The sequence below is a fragment of the Triturus cristatus genome, chromosome 12, assembly GCF_964204655.1.
Source record: "Triturus cristatus chromosome 12, aTriCri1.1, whole genome shotgun sequence".
NCBI classification, from domain to species: Eukaryota; Metazoa; Chordata; class Amphibia; order Caudata; family Salamandridae; genus Triturus; species Triturus cristatus.
This window is the reverse complement of record NC_140595.1, coordinates 297,893,534-297,906,563: the sequence shown is the minus strand read 5'-3', so window position 1 is coordinate 297,906,563 and position 13,030 is coordinate 297,893,534. Positions and strand designations below refer to the sequence as shown.

At 44.5% G+C, this 13,030-nt stretch overlaps 2 protein-coding genes across 2 annotated transcripts in view; one reads left to right on the top strand and one right to left on the bottom strand.

Moving 5' to 3' along the window:
* LOC146775913 (septin-7-like) overlaps positions 1-13,030 on the top strand; it is a 164,342-nt gene that overhangs the window by 1,840 nt on the left and 149,472 nt on the right. The gene's annotated exons all lie outside the window — the stretch shown is intronic.
* On the bottom strand, positions 2,274-6,660 carry LOC146775915 (uncharacterized). The gene is made up of 3 exons (XM_085638982.1): positions 5,442-6,660; positions 3,277-3,386; positions 2,274-2,477 (listed from the first exon to the last, which is right to left on the bottom strand). Exons 1-3 carry the CDS (start codon positions 6,643-6,645, stop codon positions 2,274-2,276), a joined length of 1,518 nt encoding a protein of 505 aa, XP_085495108.1. The 5' UTR covers positions 6,646-6,660.

The following is a 13,030-nucleotide window of genomic DNA, read 5'->3' as shown; positions in this document are numbered from 1 at the left end:
TAAGCACTGGTCTTTGCATAGAATATATAAATGGTTGGGAGTGACCCTAGCAAAGGGTCCGCCACCTTGGAGTTAATCACAGAGCATGCTTTTGGAATCACAGCCGGTTTGTTTTTTTAGTGGCAGTGGCAAATAATTTGGTAGCAGGTGTCATCATACCAAGAAACGTGTGCTGTGTTTTCTTTGGAGTATTTAGAACAAGTGGCAATGAAATATTTTGCAATAGTCGGTGATTTGCTGGTATCTGCCTGAAAAACCTATTTAGTAGTTGGGCTTGTCTGGGTTTGCGGAGCAATTTGGGGGTTTCACTTAGAAAAAACAAAAAATTTATGGTGGGATGCTTTTATAATCCAGGTTAATTTCTGAGAGCCGAACTTTAGTTGATTGTGTTTCTTTGCCCACTCTACTGCTCCAGATGGCTACCAGCAATGTGCAAATCCGACTGGTGCAGGACCAAGTCTGATCAGTCCAGCTGGCAGGCCCTGTCCTTCACAGAAGGAATCTCAAGCAGCGCCAGACTGGTTTTGGCCTTGTTAGCCCGCACAGCGAGGTACTGCTTGAGTGCTGTGGCACTGGATCCATGGGCCCTTGTGTTTTTTTTGTAAGTGAGAGGCCCTATGTTGAGGAGCATATCCAAAAGTGGGCCCTGTGCTCACTGAACACTGAATCTTACTTTCTCATTACAGTCTTCCTCTGTGAAAGTTACCCAACTCCTTCTAAAGCAAATCAAGTCACTGTCCTACAGAAATGCCTGAACATTGCTAACCAATAAAAGTCGTAGGGGATCAATGCGACCTCAGTCATGTGGAGGGAGGCAACCAAGCAGCATTTCTTACAAGGAATAGTAGCGCCCCGTGCAGTCAAGATTACTAGTAAGTAGTCCTGTCATTGCCGCTTCATTCCTGTTCTTATCACTGCTGACAAGCAAGCAGTTGACATTAATTAGTCATAAACTATATAAAGCCCAAAATGGTGCTCAACCATTGTAAGCTCTCAATGTGCAGGCACATAGTGAAGCCGGAGAGCCACTAATGACTGCTAGCAGACCGCAGTGTGTGTAACTGACAGTCCCATAAGGAGCACCCTTCCTCAAGAAATCAAGAATCCCAAAGAGTCACAGGACACAAGAGGGAGAATCGTGCCAGTACGCTTGTAGCAGTGGAACCCATGGAATATGGACTGTGATAAAAGGCTGGCTACTTGAGGTCTGGACTGTTTGAGAAATGATCCATTTTGAGGCCACTAACATCTCTACAGAAGATTTGCCAAGATTTCGTTGGTCTGAAAGGATCTATCTGCATGACTAAGAGCCCTCCTTTTAAAGTCTGCCGAGGACCACCAGGATGCAAATATAAGTTGGGGGACAAAGGTAATCAAGGGGTCATTATTGCAACTGCTCCTGCCGGCACTGGATCCAGCACCCAGTTGGTCGCTAGCTGTAAATGATTCCTGTTCGTGAATTTTTTCACAACAGGGTATACAAATCGATGGCAGATCTGTCTGTAGAACAGCCGTTTGGGAAGTGGGAATTCTGTGGTGGCATATCTGTAGAACAGCAGTTTGGGAAGTGGGAATTCTGTGGTGGCTTTTAACAGACTTCAAGGGTACCTGTCTTTGATATTAACCCTAGCTATGTTGCTAGGGTTTAAAAATCAATTTGTCCTCCGTTGAAAAGCATAGTTGAGTGCTCCTGCTGGGTACAGAAGCGGCTTACCCCTTAGCCACCTTGTCGGGGATTTAGTGACCAGAACTGGGATTCAAAGTCTAGGGAGCCCTGCTTCCACTGGGACAAGACAGGCCTGTCAGTAGGCTTCAGGTGAAGCCTTTTGTGCATGAGTCTATGTCAATTGAAGTGTTATATTTCTGAGTAGGAAGCCAGAGAGTAGTGGAGACCAAAAAAGAGTTTGGTGATTGAAACCCCTGCTTTGGCAGTGTCTAAGTGTTCTACTTTGAAATTGAGGTTCAAGAGACACCCGTGAATCCATTGGAGACTGCATTCCCTCTCTGTGTTTGGAATTGCCTGAGAATGTAGATTTTCCTAATAATTTATGACGGAAAGTCCTAATTTTATTAAAGACACGGAGGCGAGTATTATGCTTTCTTTTCTTGCTTTATTCCAATAGCAGCAAGATAAAACTACTCTTCCCAGAAGGCTTGGAGAAACAACTACCAGCCAATGGGAAACAAAGAAGCAAATACTGACCAATCACATCATAGATAATAGTATAAGGTGTATCGTGACTGCAAACAGCCCTCTTTTCTTATGCGAGCAATCATAGAGTATGGAAAAATAAAGGAGAAACAGAGAACAAAATGCAAAAAGTCAAAGTCCACGTAAAAAGTTCTTTTCCGAAGACCACCAGAGGAGAGTCGGAGAGAAGATCCAGTCCAAGAACAGAAGGTGCCGTATCAGAAGGAATGATCTTGATAGAACCCATGAGGACCTCAGGATGATGCCGGTGGCAGCGCTGGAGTTCCTGTGGGGAGGGAGAACACCAGTTAGAAGTGTTGTGGCGGGATAATACTCGCCTCCGTGTCTTTAATAAAATTAGGACTTTCCGTCATAAATTATTAGGAAAATCTACATTTTATGGCAAGACCGGAGGCTCCTATTATGCTTGTTTAAAGCATATCAACCACCATAGAAGAAGCAGTAAGAACAGGTTTGCAATAAAATGTACGGAACACTGAATCATTAGACCAATCTGCTGACTTCAGGATATCCTCCAGACGGGAGCCAGCCCAAAAGGCTTTAGAAGCCATGGCTCCTCTAGTGGAATGAGCTCCGAAAACGGAGACGTCAATACCTGCCAGGGACATGACCCAACGAACCCAACGGGCCAAGGTAGCAGCAGAAACAGGATGAAAGGGTTTACGAAAGGAAATAAGGAGTTGGGAGCTGGAGGAAGTCCTGAGAGCAGAGGTCTTACTTTCATAAACTTTTAAACATTGGCCTACACACAATTTGGGATTGGAGGGAAAATAGGGATAGAACACAGACTGTAAATTGGTCTTGGTACGTTTATGAACATGAAACATTACACCAGTAGGAGTAAATTGTCTAGAAGAAACATCTAAGGCCTTCACATCAGATACTCGTTTAATGGAAATTAAACATAATAACATAGTAAGTTTGGCTGAGATCATTTTTAATGAAAGAGCAGAGTTATCAGGCCAGGTAGAAAACAATTGCAAAACCAAATTGACATCCCATAAACTAGAATACTTAGCCAAAGGAGGTTTTGAAAAACAAATTCCTCTTAGTAGTCTGCATACCAAGGGATGCGCCCCCGCAGGTTTTCCATCAATGTGGGAATGATTGAGTGAAATGGCAGATCTATAGAGATTGATGGTACGATAGGATTTACCCGAGCTAGCCTCAGAGGCTAAGAAGTTAACCATAAAGTTTAAAGAGGCTGAAACGGGATCGACAGATTTCTGCAGACACCAGCTTGACCAAAGAGACCAGGCGGACTTGTAAGCCTTGGAGGTGCCAGGGGCCCATGCTCGACTAATAAAGACTGAAGCTTCCTGTGAAATGACGAAATCAGAAGAGGAAGGCTGGAAATTTTCCAGGCGGACAACGTCAGAGACTGGTTGACCATTAAAGGATGGGGGTTGCCCTGAGGATCCGAGAGAAGATAGGGGAAAGGAGAAAGAAGGACGGGGAAGTCTACCGCCAATTCCAGGAGAGACGGGAACCAAATCTGGGACTGCCAAAAGGGAGTTATTATTACCAGAGACGTCATTTGGCGACGCACCTGCGATAAAACCCTGTTGATCAACAGAAAAGGAGGAAAGGCATAATTGAGGTGAAGGGACCAATCTTGGAGGAAGGCATCGGTCGCCAGAGCCAAAGGATCCGGACGCCAACTGAAGAAATGAGGCAACTGGGCATTGAGACGGGAAGCAAAAAGGTCTACTGAGAAAGGACCCCACAACTGAGAGAGGGAGAGAAACACGGAGGGAAGAAGCTTCCAGTCGCTGGAATCCCGGAGGAAGCGAGAGTGCCAGTCGGCCACAGCGTTGAGATCTCCTGGGAGATATTCTGCAGAGAGCAAAAGTCTGTTGCAAAGGCAAAACTCCCAAAGGCTTTTTGCCAGATCTGCTAGAGCCTTCGATTTTGTGCCACCGAGATGGTTTATATAACGAACCGCAGAAACATTGTCCATGCGTAGAAGGATGGTACAACTTACTCTGTCTTTTGCCAGACTCTGGATTGCAAAGGAACCTGCAAGCATCTCTAAACAGTTGATGTGCAATTTGGACTCCTCTTTTGACCATGTACCGCCAGTCGATATTGGTCCACAACGGGCGCCCCAACCCGTCAGACTGGCATCGGATTCTAATACAAGATCTGGGGCGGAAGCGAAGATGGTTCGGCCGTTCCAAGCCTCCAAGTGGTTTAACCACCATTGCAGTTCCAGCTGAGATTCGAGATCTAATTCTATTTGATCGGAGTAAGCGAGACCTTGCCGAAGATGCCTGATCTTTAGGCGCTGAAGAGCGCGATAATGGAGGGGACCTGGGAAGATGGCCTGAATGGAGGCTGATAAAAGGCCGACTATTCTCGCAAGGGTTCTGAGAGAAATGAGTGGACGGCGCAGAGCCTGGGAAATCTCCGTGTGAATTGTGGAGATCTTGGATTGAGGAAGAAACAGGGAAGCCAGGGGGGAATCTATACGGAACCCCAGAAACTCCATGCTCTGAGTCGGGACGAGAGAGGACTTTTCTAAATTGAGGAGAAACCCCAATTCGAGAAGAAGAGAACGTGTAGTGTTGAGATCGTTCAATAATGCCGATTTGTCTAGATTCATGAGGAGAATGTCGTCGAGATAAATGATGAGTCTGATCCCCAGAGATCGTAGATAAGCTACGACCGGTCTCATTACCTTTGTGAAGCACCAGGGTGCTGAAGAAAGACCGAAGGGCAGAGATTGAAAACGATAAGTGACGTTTTGCCATTGAAATTGGAGGAACTTTGTGTGCGATTCGTGAATAGGAACAGAAAGATAAGCGTCTTGGAGATCTATGCGGACCATCCAATCGTTTAGACGCAAAGTGTCTCGCAAGTGAAGAATCGTCTCCATTTTGAAGTGGCGATAAACCACGAACTGATTGAAGAATCTGAGATTGATCACTGGTCTCATCTTTTTGTTTTTCTTTTGAACAAGAAAAAGAGTGCTGAGGAAGCCGGAGGGATCGAAGGGGGAAACCAGAATAGCCTTTTTGGAGAGAAGGGCCTGTATTTCCGAGGTGACCAGCAGTGACATTTCTGTTGAGAACACTAGAGGGGAAGGAAGAACATGTTGAAAAGGAGGAGCGTAAAGCTCGATACGATAACCCTGGACGGTGTCGAGAACCCAAGGATCCGCAGTGAGAGTCTGCCATCTGTGAAGGAAAAGGGCTAGACGACCCCCCACAGGAATAACTGCACTCACCTTGTTTGGAGTTGTTGTTGTTGTGACGGAAGCCACGTTGGCCCCTGCCCCTGTAACCTCGACCTCGTTGGGGGTAAAACTGGGGCTTGAAATCCTGCTGGTTGGAGTTGAAGGCACCACGGGAGCCTTGGGACTGGAAACCACGGCCGGTAGAGCGGCTCCTGCCTCTTCCGGCCCTGCCAAAAACCCGAGAAGGAAAGACCTTCTTGATGGACTGCTGCGCCTTGTCCAAAGAGGCAAAGGTGGTGACAAACCGACTTAAGTCCTTTACTAACGAATCTCCAAAGAGAAGACCATCAGCCTTGACGCCAGGATCTAGGGGGGCAAGGTTGGCAAGCTTGGGATCTAACTTTATTAAGAGACCCTTGCGGCGCTCATGAGTCAAGGCAGCATTAGTGTTTCCCAGGAGACAAAAAGCGCGTTGGACCCACAGCGAAATCTCCTCTGGGTTAAGGTCTGTCCCATCCAGACGAGCTGATTCAGCTAAATCAAAGATGCGGGCCAGTGGTCCCACCAAATCAAGCAGTTTGTCTTGGCAGGAGGACCAAGCTTTATCCACGCCTTTGCGCGGGTCCTTACCAAACTTCGAGAAGAAAGTGAGGAGAGGTTGATCAATGGCAGGGGTAGAAGTTATGTGAGAAGGAAGAGAGGGCTTAGGACACTCTGACTTTAATTTGGCCCGGACAGTTTTGTCCAAAGGGAGACGAAGTCTGGAGGTAATATACTCTCCGACATGGTCAATAGGGAACCATTCGGTAGAATTAGGATGCCTGATAGAAGCCGGGTCAAAGAGAGGGGTACCTTCAGGATCCAGCACCGGCTCCGACGCAAAAGCGTCGAGTTTCAATTTCTTAGGAGGGGAAGGACCCACAATATCAAAAATGTCATCAAGGTCAGTGGCGTCATCCATATCATCATCTGTGTCGTGAATTGTGGAAATGACCAATTTCTGTGGTACCTCCGGGTTGTTGGACTTAACCTTGCGTTTACCAGATAAACTTTTTAACCCCTCCTGAACAGGAGGCCTGGGAGGAACCACGTCCTCTGTCATATGTGAGGAAGACTCACCAACCACTCTTGACGCCAAAGAAGAAACCTTGTAGTGTACCACTGTAAGCTTTCTGCTATCCCCCGCAGATTGGGCCATTGCTTTGGTCATTAAACTTAAGAGGGAATTCTCCATAGTCTTTGAAAAACGCTTCATTGAAGCTTCAACCGCAGTTTCTACTGAGGAGTTAATAAATGAACTCAAGTCCTCTTTAAACTCTTCACCCTCATTATCATTTTGCCCGTCCGAAACCTGCATGGTGAAGAAAAGCTGGGAAATGTGCCACAAACCAGACTATAAAAGGTTAATTGCAGAAAGGAGTGTGGGCGTGTAAAAAGGAGGAAACCCCTCCTTCTAGGGGCGTGTGAAGCAGAGGACGGTAGCACGAGGGCTGAGGCAATAAAGCGTGTGGAGAAAACACAAGCGGAGACGTCGAAAAACCTGAAAGACGGTGTGAAGCGCTGCGCCACCGGTTTGAGGAAGCCAGCGACCGGTGAGAAGGGCGCGCGCGGAACAGACTAAGCGTGCAGAGCAGGGGGGGGAGCGGAAGGGAAATTTCATGTACGCGCGTATGAGCGCGAGGTAAACAGAAACAGCGAAGCTTCGCTGGAAAACCCCAAATATATTTACAGAAAGAGCATAATTCATTAACATTAGTCATATAAACAACGTAAATGTCAAAAGGTACTTATCTTGACTGCGAGCAGCAAGAAAAGAGGGCTGTTTGCAGTCACGATACACCTTATACTATTATCTATGATGTGATTGGTCAGTATTTGCTTCTTTGTTTCCCATTGGCTGGTAGTTGTTTCTCCAAGCCTTCTGGGAAGAGTAGTTTTATCTTGCTGCTATTGGAATAAAGCAAGAAAAGAAAGCATAATAGGAGCCTCCGGTCTTGCCATAAAATTTCAAGGAACATGGATAAACTAAGTGATGTAGTAGTGGAGAAGAATGCCCCCCCTTGAAGAGTTAGGAAGGTACATAGGAGGGGAGGGGCACATCTGACTAGACAGAAAGGAAGTGCCGCCTTGTACCTTCAACGGCTTGATTAATTAATTGCTTCAGACTTTGTCTCGAATCATTTGTATTGCGCCGTTTGGAAAGTATCTGTTCCTCCCATTCTTCTGATCCAAAGAGTCGCCTTGCTACCACTGGAGAAATTAGGCAGGAGAGGTGGCTTTTAAGATGGCCAGGGCAATGTCAAACAAACTGAATACATTAACCTTTACTGTCAATTGGGGAGAAATAATTGGAGCTGTCCTCCAAGGCTGTCATCAGTACCAGGATATCCTTCATTGGGGACTGCAGTGCATGCAGCATAGGATTGAGGCATAAGGTTGAAGTTAAAGTGGATCCCACAGCTTTTTGTGATTATTTAACCTCCTGTTGGGGTCTTATGGAGATATTACCTTGGACGCAACCCTGGTCACCTGTCGGCCTGCATAGCATTGAGTCCACTATAAGGGCATAGGGAACACCTCAAAGTTGTAAAGCGCATGTGTGTGTGTATATATAATATATTTTCAAAAGAGCATATTATTTCTCCTGTACTTTTCCTTCCTGCAGACCAACTTTGATGCAAAACAACTTGGGATTGCACCCAGTTAACGTCAATGTTCCCCGAAACCCTTAATCGTATATAATTCTGATACAGTGAACAGCGAATGATATTGCTTTTGAACATAACACACCTGCATGTGTTTTATTATTATTATTTTTTTTTTTGTTTCGGCAATTTCTTTATCCTCCACAAACCCTGTAAAGTGTAGTATCACGGTGTTAACACTGTGTTGGGTGTATTGGCGTGTTAGTGGGACCCTTCTTCATTTCGGAACTTGCATTTGTCACACATTTCCCTACTCCAAGTGATCTTTAATTTGCAGAACAGTCACATGAAATGCTTCTTTCCTTACGGCTTTTTAGGTCGAGCTTTCGAGACCTCTTGTATATACTTTAGTATTTACTTATGTGTATGTACTTTGTGGGCTCTGGAGATCAGCACTAGAACTTGTCTGCTTCCGCTTGGGGACTTTTTTCTGTTCAACTGCCTCTATTCAACTGTCTTGATAGAAAGCGACCAGAAGAGGTCAGTAAAATCCTAGAATTGCTTTCTGCTGAGGGACTTTCTTTTCTTTATTTTTCAGGCAACTGCCTCTATTTAACTTTCTTTATAGAAAACGACCAGCAGAGGTCAGTAAAATACCAGAATCACTTAAGCCTTCTCTAGATTCCAGTCCATAGAAATTGTCTTCCACGAGCACCCGTATTATTTTGTCAAATCTTGCATTTTCAGTGATATGACCACCGAAGGCCCTGATTTTATATTAAAAGCAGAGCTTTGGACTATACAATTTCTGGCTGAAAGGCAATATTTCTAGTGTTCCCATACCTGGCGTGTTATGCAGTTTGATGCTTACTTTCCCTCCATCATAAAAAACAGTAGATATTTCAGCACCCAGTCTAAAGTGCTGCATAGCTAAATACATAAAGGTCCCAAAGGCGATACTGATTGCATTGCAAATGCTTGTTTCAGAGAGGACACTGAAGTCTTTATGAAGCACGATGTCTGATACTGCAGTGCGACACTGAAGTCTTTATGAAGCACGATGTCTGACACTGCAGTGCTTCGAATCCCGTTTCTACGGTACGTTTGGCATGCAGGTAGTTAGTGCTTCTCTGCTGGATACCCTTCAGCCAGAGAAACTAACTTTAATATATGTTTAAAGGTGCAGACTTTGATGCCTGGCAGGCGTTCAGCAAGACCCCAATCATTATCTATAACACTCCAGTAGGCGAAATGCCTAAGTATTAAAAAAAATATAATATATATTTATGTTCTTGCTTGTGAACCTACCAAAATTCATGGCCAATGTTGAAGATCATGCCTTCCCTTTCCTCTGGTTAATGCATCACTCGTTGTTCTGTATGTACCTTTAATACTGGGATGGTTAAAGCGAAGCGCAGGTGCGTTAAGTGTGACTTTCAAATCCAGTGTGTGATGCAAATGCTAGAATAGTTTACTTATTTTAATTCCTGAGAAATTCACCAGTTCTGCATTTACAAATCGACATTGAGGGGAATTTAGCATGGTTTGATTCCACCGGCCATTCTTTATGCTGATCCTGTGGAACCGCCACAAATTATTATGCAGAATCGTGCTGATCTGTTTATTTATAAAAATGAATGCATTTCTATTCTTGCCTTCTGGGGAATGTTCAACCCCTGTGTCATTTGAATAGGTGGCTCGGTAAAAGCTGGCATGCAGCCGTCAGCTCTGGTTTGCTAGCAATAGATCGGAATAACTGGACGATTGTAATTTTAACTCTGGACGTATGCAAATGTTGTGTGCGAAGTAGACTGTCATGGCTGCTTCTGCTGCATTCCGCCTACTTTTATGGGGGGAGGAAATCTGGTATAGATTCTATCCAGAAAATGAAATTAAACGCATGTCTCTGTTTGTGGCAGCAGTCTGAGTTCAAGAAAATCAGCAACTCTTTGCAAATAATGGAGAACTTAGTTTTTTTAAAATGAGCGGTGTAAACTTTCAAACATTGACGTTACCCTAGTATTTGCCGTTTTCCGTAAACAGTTGGTTTGAAAATCCGAACGGTTGTCAGCGGAGTGTTTTGCTGCGGTGTGTGAATCCGGCTCAGGAGTCCAGTGAGAGGACTCCAGTGACTAGTACCTTTAGGGCAAAATGTCTTGCTTTTACTGTGCTATTTGCTTCCATCATATTTATTGAAGGGATTGACAGTGAAATCTTAAGGCTAAGGTCTGTTCTAGGGTATATTATTGTACCCCAGAATGTGAAAATGCATAATCCCTGTGTGAGGTTGAGAGAACGCAGCTTCATCTTCCCTCTAACAATTTGATAACTACTCATTACCTTATATGACCTTTTTAATTTAAGGGGTAGCACCGCATTTTTTTTTTTATTGAATAAAGTAGTATATTTGGTTAACTACTGGTTAATGTCAGTTGTTGGAATACTATCAAAACAAAAGTGGGTGAGGTAGAGGTATAAGCTAGGTCCACCCTCCAATGACAGTAGTAGACCTGAAAAACCCGAAATATCGGGTAAAAGAACCTAGCCGAAGGAGAGATTTTTCCGCTCAATCGGAGTTCAAAAATCAGCAGGAAAGAACTTTCTTTCTTGAGTCTCCTCACTCACCAAGGTTTCCCCACGGTGACATGCTTCATCATAAGGGCCATCTCAGTCCTCTACGGACTGAGGCGTGCTAAGACTTGCGGAATTACGTAGGAGCACTGTTGTGAAGACTATGTGTAGTGCAGGAAGTGTGGTGGGAGTGGACAAGTGTGAGTTTAAAAATACATAGCTAGTGGGCGAATTAATTTTATTCTTGCACCTAACCCATAATAGCTAGGTCTTCCAGTATTCTACCCCGTTTTTAGATCATACCAACTAGGAGCAAGAATAAAATTATTTCGCCCACTAGCTAGGTATTTTTAAACTCACACTTGTCCACTCCACCACACTTCCAGCACTACACATAGTCTCCACAACAGTGCTCCTAAGTAATTCCGCAAGTCGTAGCACGCCTCAGTCCGTAGAGGACTGAGATGCTCCCTATGATGAAGCATGTCACCATGGGGAAACCCTGGTGAGTGAGGGGACTCAAGAAAGAAAGGTTTCTTTCCTGCTGATTTTTTTAAACTGTGAGTGGAAAAATCTCTCCTTCGGCTAGGTTCTTTTACCTGATACTTCAGGGTTTTCAGGTCTAGTAGTTGGTATACTTCACCTGACCTGTCGCTCTGAGTGGTCTCATGAAGGCACTTCTACATTTGTGAGGCAACAAATGTTATTTGATTACCCCCACACACAAGACCATTATTATTTTTTGTTTTTTTTAAACAGGACTGGTCTAGGAAGGCCAGGAAAAGCCACAGACGAGCCAAAGGGGGCTGCATAGAGAGAGCAAGGGCAGGGATCGAAGGGGGATTCAGCACACGTGGAAGAGGGCTTGATTAAACATGCATTCCCATAGAGTGCTAAAGCAAAATAGAACCGCCAGTGCCAATATGTCTGACTTATGAATGCACTGTCAAGCCAGACCTAAAAATCCATGTTGCCTCCTCCTATCTGTGCTACTGCCAGAGGAAAACGCCATCAATTATCTAGTTATCTAAGGCATTTTAATAGCATTATAATGGCATGTGTGCGCTCCTTAAAGTTCAAACTCGGGCAGCTGGATAAATCAATTAAAATGATCACAGCACTTTTTTGTGGAAGCACACAACTTCTGCCCAGTCAAAACATGTACTGTCCTGGTGGTTCTCACTTAATTATATGGCAACAGCTGCTCTGCAAGCCAAACCATGAAAAGCAGTTCCCTAAACGTGATCGGTAGAGATACAAGTTATCAAGCCAAAAGGATGGTGAAGAAGCTAGCCACCTGAGGCGGATCAAACACAAGGAGAGGTAGGAAAGCCCAAGTTTTGTATTGCATTTTCAGCTTCTCAATGGCTTTGATACACAACATTTCCTAAGAATTTGGTAGTGTGTTAGGAATGTCACGAGGAATACACATAACCTGGTATACATTCAAAAAATGAACATTGGCAAAGTCAAAAGGTCTCACCCTCTGGCTTTGCCACTGCAAACCTATTGTTTTTTTCTTAAAAGAGCAGATTGGCGTGACGATATGGAAGCCGTGCGTGATGTATATGCACACATACTATTACAATTTATAGTTCCTAGGGTGGTAAATTGAAAAATATTAATACAATGTACGCAAAAGTGCCTTTGAAGAAAGGAGTGGCCTGAAAGCAAACTGCAGCTGTCGGGCCCTCAAAAAAAAAAGGGGGGGAAAAAGATATGATCGGGGGAGTGGAGGGTCCAATGGAGGAGTGGGTGTCGGAGGAAGTAAACATAAAGGCCAACAGGTTTAAAGAAAGCACACAGGAGCATGGGTGGTGTTCTTCCTTTTTAAAAAAAAAAATTTTAATTTTTTTTTTTTTAAAGCGTTTTATCTACATTGTCGAAGTGTTTATTGCGGGTAGCGCATGGGGTGTTTTGCAAAACATAGTGGCTTAGGCAGGGTGATAATTTTATAAAGGGTTTGCTCTCCCTATGATCATCAAGTGGGAATTTGCATCGCCTTTCTGCGCTGTCCTTGAAATCTTTCAGGACCCTGTCTAGGTTTTGTTCTAAGAACTGCTCGTGATCTGGTGTAATCTCAATCCCTAAGAATTTGATGCCCAAGTTCGTCAATCGAATGTTTACTGTCACGCCTCGTGAAACTCTCCAGTCCCCCAGTTGAAAGTGGACGGATCTGTCCCAATTTATGATGTACTCAAAGTAAATCTCAAATACACCATGGCATCATCGGCGTATAGTGATATTTTCTTTGTGTCGTCTGTTATCTGGGGAAAGCCCCGGATGCTCGCTCTACACTGCACCCAACAGACCAGCAGCTTGAGGCCTAAGACAAACATGAAGGGGCTTAGTGGGCATCTTTCATGCCCCTTCCGAGGGTGAATGTTCCTGAGACCGTCCCATTCACTCATACCACTGTGGTGG